The 4,232-nt window shown below is 43.7% G+C and overlaps 1 protein-coding gene across 4 annotated transcripts; it reads right to left on the bottom strand.

Moving 5' to 3' along the window:
- Positions 1–790: 790 nt before the first annotated feature.
- COQ7 (coenzyme Q7, hydroxylase) lies at positions 791–4,226 on the bottom strand. Of its 4 annotated transcripts, none has more exons than XM_057384165.1 (6): positions 4,151–4,226; positions 3,842–4,032; positions 3,323–3,437; positions 3,072–3,211; positions 1,521–1,589; positions 791–885 (listed from the first exon to the last, which is right to left on the bottom strand). In XM_057384165.1, the coding sequence occupies exons 2-6, from the start codon at positions 3,881–3,883 to the stop codon at positions 808–810; spliced, it is 444 nt and encodes a 147-aa protein (XP_057240148.1). In that variant the 5' UTR covers positions 3,884–4,032; positions 4,151–4,226; the 3' UTR covers positions 791–807. The 4 variants fall into 4 exon arrangements, with proteins under 4 accessions (XP_057240148.1, XP_057240149.1, XP_057240150.1 ...); XM_057384166.1 differs by having other exon boundaries at positions 4,157–4,226; XM_057384167.1 differs by having other exon boundaries at positions 4,163–4,226.
- Positions 4,227–4,232: the final 6 nt, after the last annotated feature.

Here is a 4,232-nt window from a genome sequence, read left to right as displayed (position 1 = left end):
TGTCACCCCAGGCAGGGGGACAGCCCAGGGACCCCCTGGCTGAGAGTGTGTGCCTGGCAGTGCAAACACCAGCTCAGCAGGGGCTTCCACCTGCCCAGGCAGTGCTGGGGCACTCTCTCAGTCTGCAGGGTAAYAGGTTGTACCCTAACAATGTGACCTTAAAATCAGAACCAGAATGAATCCATATACTGTTTAAATTACCAGCTAGTCCTTTCTCTTCTCCTCAGCCAGAGGCAAGGYGAAATCTGTAGAGCCTGGGGCTGATAAAAATGGCCAATTGCCTTTTTCCTGGGACCTTTGCTGCTTCCTGACTCCCTGAGCACAGGGTGAGTCTCTGGGAAAAATGCTGTATACATCAGAGATGGGAGACATCCCAGAGTTGCTCAGCTTTATGAAGTTTTTAATAGCAGTTGTGTACTCAAGAAAAATAATAGGTTGCACACTAATAAACATGACTTCAAAATTGTGACCAGAGAGAATTAATAACATCAATTTTTACTACCATTGTTTAAATCACTCATTGTTTAAATCGATGTTATCTAAACACTCACTGCAGAATGTCCCATATACAGGATATCCTGCTCACTAAATAATGTCAACTGACATTAATATAGACTTATATTATTTTTATTACACATTTTAAATGAGTACTCAATGTGACAAAGGATGGCTGAATCAAGTGCTTAGTGCAGAAAATTTTAAAAGGCTGAATAAAATAGCTTAGTCTTCCACAATTTCCATACACTTTTGTGTCACAGTTTATTGCTACAACTATTATGGAAAATACAACTATTATGGAAAATACAACTAAATTCGTTCTGATAAAAATATTGCAGCTTTGCATCCAAGTTGTATGGCTGTCTTCAAAACAGAATAAGCTGGTGTCTGCAAAGAGAATAAAAGATTAAATACATCTACTGAAGTGTTTCACTTAAACCAGTCTGTGATAAAGAACAGTAAGCGCTATTAAAAAAATCAAAGTAAAAACAGAGCACACAAAGAAAACTCCACCTGTATCTGCAGTCTAATCTATCCTAGAGAAAACTAAAYTTTTATCAACTTTGCAAAATAATTCCTTTTCTATGCAAATGTAAGTTGAAAGAAAAACAGGAGAGAAGTCACACATTCCCCACAGAGTATCCAAGGGAGTATAGAATTTAGTTAAGYATTTCACACTTCCTAACAAGACAATACCATTAGTTCCCAGCTGTATAGCACTTACTAGCCTTATCTTCAAAAATATTTCATCTAAACTCAAATTAAAAGAAAACCTAAAAATTTGCAGAGAACAYTTCTTAGGGAAAGAAAGCCTCACTTTATCACTCGACATGACTTTCAACAGATTCAGTTCAGTTCTAGAAAAAAGRAAGTTATAACATGCAGGACTTTCTTATGTGTTTCTTAGGGAAAGAGTATCAAGAGCCTTATTTTCTGCTTCTCAAAGAACCACATCCCAATCTCTGTGTAAGGAAGGTAGAAGCACATCTACATCTCACTGACAGCATGAACATTCTACTTACAGCTTCTGCATCGTGCTCAATCCCAATGTCGTGGTGCTCCCGCTCATCATCCCGGAATTGCTTTATTACCTTTAAAAAGAGCAATTACTGACTCTACTTTGCAGAGCAAGCAAGGCAGCTATTGCACAAAACCAGATGCTCTRGACCATTGCGTACACCATGGCAAGCCACAGTCTCTCAAAAACCTGAACCTCCAATTCAGCAAGAACAGAATTATTTACAGCATTCCCCTAACCTAAAGTTCTTTTAGTGAGCTCCAAAAACATCTTTAAGTTCAAGCTGCTGTGTTTCACAGTTTAAAAAAATCCTAGTCATAGTAACTTTTAACCCTAGTTTCGCACACCTACATTATTCTGACAATTTGAATAATGGAATTAAGATCCCCGCCTTTCCAATTAGTAAGAGTGTTTCCCTGTAAGCCAACCRGGCTTTTGTCCACTTTAGCACACTCTAATTGTCTCCTAATTTTTCAAATAGGCTTAAAGGATTTTCTCTTGCCTGCAGATAACCAGGACTGCTTAATGAAGTGCTCAGCACTTACAGACACCTAGGCACTGTCCCTGTCCAACAGCTTCATGCTGCTTTTAGTTTCCTCACACTGACTGKGAATAAACTCACGGCGTAGATTTTTCTCTTTATTTTGTGCCATCTCTACCTATTTCATTATATCATTATCTTCAGGGATGCTATTTCCCTTGTGGACCTCTGCACAACTTCAGTTACTTCAGATACTATTTCTGTAACAAAAGGATGCATCTGGAATAATCAGATTTTGCTACATTACACTACACACAACTGAACACACTGTCAGCCAGCAAGACTGGAAATGAACCAGCTCCATGTGCTGCATGTAAAAACAGGCCAATCTCCCAGAAATACCCTACAGGAATGTGTCCARTTTGATGCCTAAAATGCCTAGGAATTTATTTTCTCACAGAGCTGACAAACATCAGTTGCTTAAAAGCTCCAAGCAGCCTCCAGGACTAGAACAGGAGCAGGGTGCTGCTTAGCAGTGGGCTCAGTGTGATCCAAGCAGTCAGGAGCCCAAACCCCACCCTGGGCTGCACCAAACCAGAGCGGGCAGTGKGGCAGGAGAGGGGCTCACCTTGAGCTCAGCCCAAGCACKGGGTGCCACTCTGGGCCCGACAGGTTRAGGAGCATGAGAAGSTACTTGAATGCCCTCACAGGAGGGCAACACAGCTACCATACAATCGTATTTCCTCCTTTTGTCTCCCCTCTAGACCCTTCCTTTCAGCTAAAATTAATCAAACTTAAAGCACAATTCTTCCACTCAAAGAGGAAACGGTGAATTACTGAAAGCATGCTGAAGATAACCCAACAAACGTTTTAATTGTGGTGTTTGATCARTTTAGTCATCATGAAGGAAAAAGCATCGTTTATTTTTAATACTTTCTGTTGACTTCAGCATTCTATGTGACACAACAAAAAGATCTACTGTAAATTTTATGAGCACATTACTTTTAAAAGACTAAATCCCATCAGATGACTCAATTAATTTGTTAAACTACTTTTWAAGTCATAGTTAAATACCTGCAATAGCTCTTTGTAAATTTCTGGATCTTCTTCCACTAGAGTTCGGATCTGGTTGTTGTAGTGCTCCGATATACTCTCTTCCACAGCCACTGTGCAAGCCATTGCACCCTTCTTTCCMAGTAAAGCACTTCCAGCCCCTGTGATTGGGGTACCAGACACACACTACAATGAAATCTGAAGCAATACCAATCATTTCATACAACTGAAGCCTTCACAGAACAACAACAATAGTAATTATACAAACTCACCTAAAACAAARCCAGCTACATTCCAGAAAGGCAATAAAACAGTTGGTCGAACTCTATATGCAACCATAAGTTCACTGAACTTCTTCAGGTGGTCTTTTTCTTGATTCCACATTTGCTGCAAAAGCGCCAGATCACAGTGAAGCATAAAACCACAAGAGGTAAAATTGCCAATAAAACTAAGAAACAGCTGAGGCCACACCTGCTGTGAYAGCTGATGCAATAACACTACAACATCACAGAGGAGAAAGGCAGATGCAGGTCGTTATATGAAAAGGGCAGATGAGAATAGTTACAAGAAGGCAACATAAAAATGTTTGCAAAACAGGACAACACCACAGATACTGCAGCACTGGTAATTCCCTCGCCAGGTAATCCCACAGCTCTTTAAAAACCCACGCGTTTGCAAGTGCTTAGAAAAACACGGACAATGGTGCCATGAAGGCTATGCTCGTTGCCTGTCACCCGGCCGCTGTCAATGAAACGCAAATGAAGCAGAAGCAGCGGGATGGGATGGCTCACCTGGATGACGGGTCCCACACTCGATCTGCCCAGCACGGCCATCTGCCCCGCGTAGATGCGGTTGGCCCCGAACTCGCCGGCATGGTCCACGCGGATGATGCGCTCTAGGACGGGCTTGTTGATGCCCTCCTGAGGCACCCGCGTCCCGCACAACCTGAGGGCGGCCCCTCGGGCGGGCRGAGGCCGCGCACCTGGCGGAGAGACAGAGGTGACGCTTTCAGCTCCGTCACCGCCCGCGGAGCCGGACGGGCTGAGGCGGCCCCGGGGGCGGCGCGGGGGCTGAGGAGCGGGCAGGGAGCGGAGCCGAGCCCGTACCCGTACCCGTACCCGTACCCGGCCCGCAGCGGAGGGGCCGCCGCTGCAACACCGAGCACGGCCCAGCCCGAGCCGC

The sequence above is a fragment of the Malurus melanocephalus genome, unplaced genomic scaffold, assembly GCF_030028575.1.
Source record: "Malurus melanocephalus ecotype Western Australia unplaced genomic scaffold, MMel_1.1 scaffold_689, whole genome shotgun sequence".
Taxonomy (NCBI): Eukaryota; Metazoa; Chordata; class Aves; order Passeriformes; family Maluridae; genus Malurus; species Malurus melanocephalus.
Note: the sequence above shows the minus strand (reverse complement) of the source record. Positions and strands in the feature narration are given on the sequence as shown.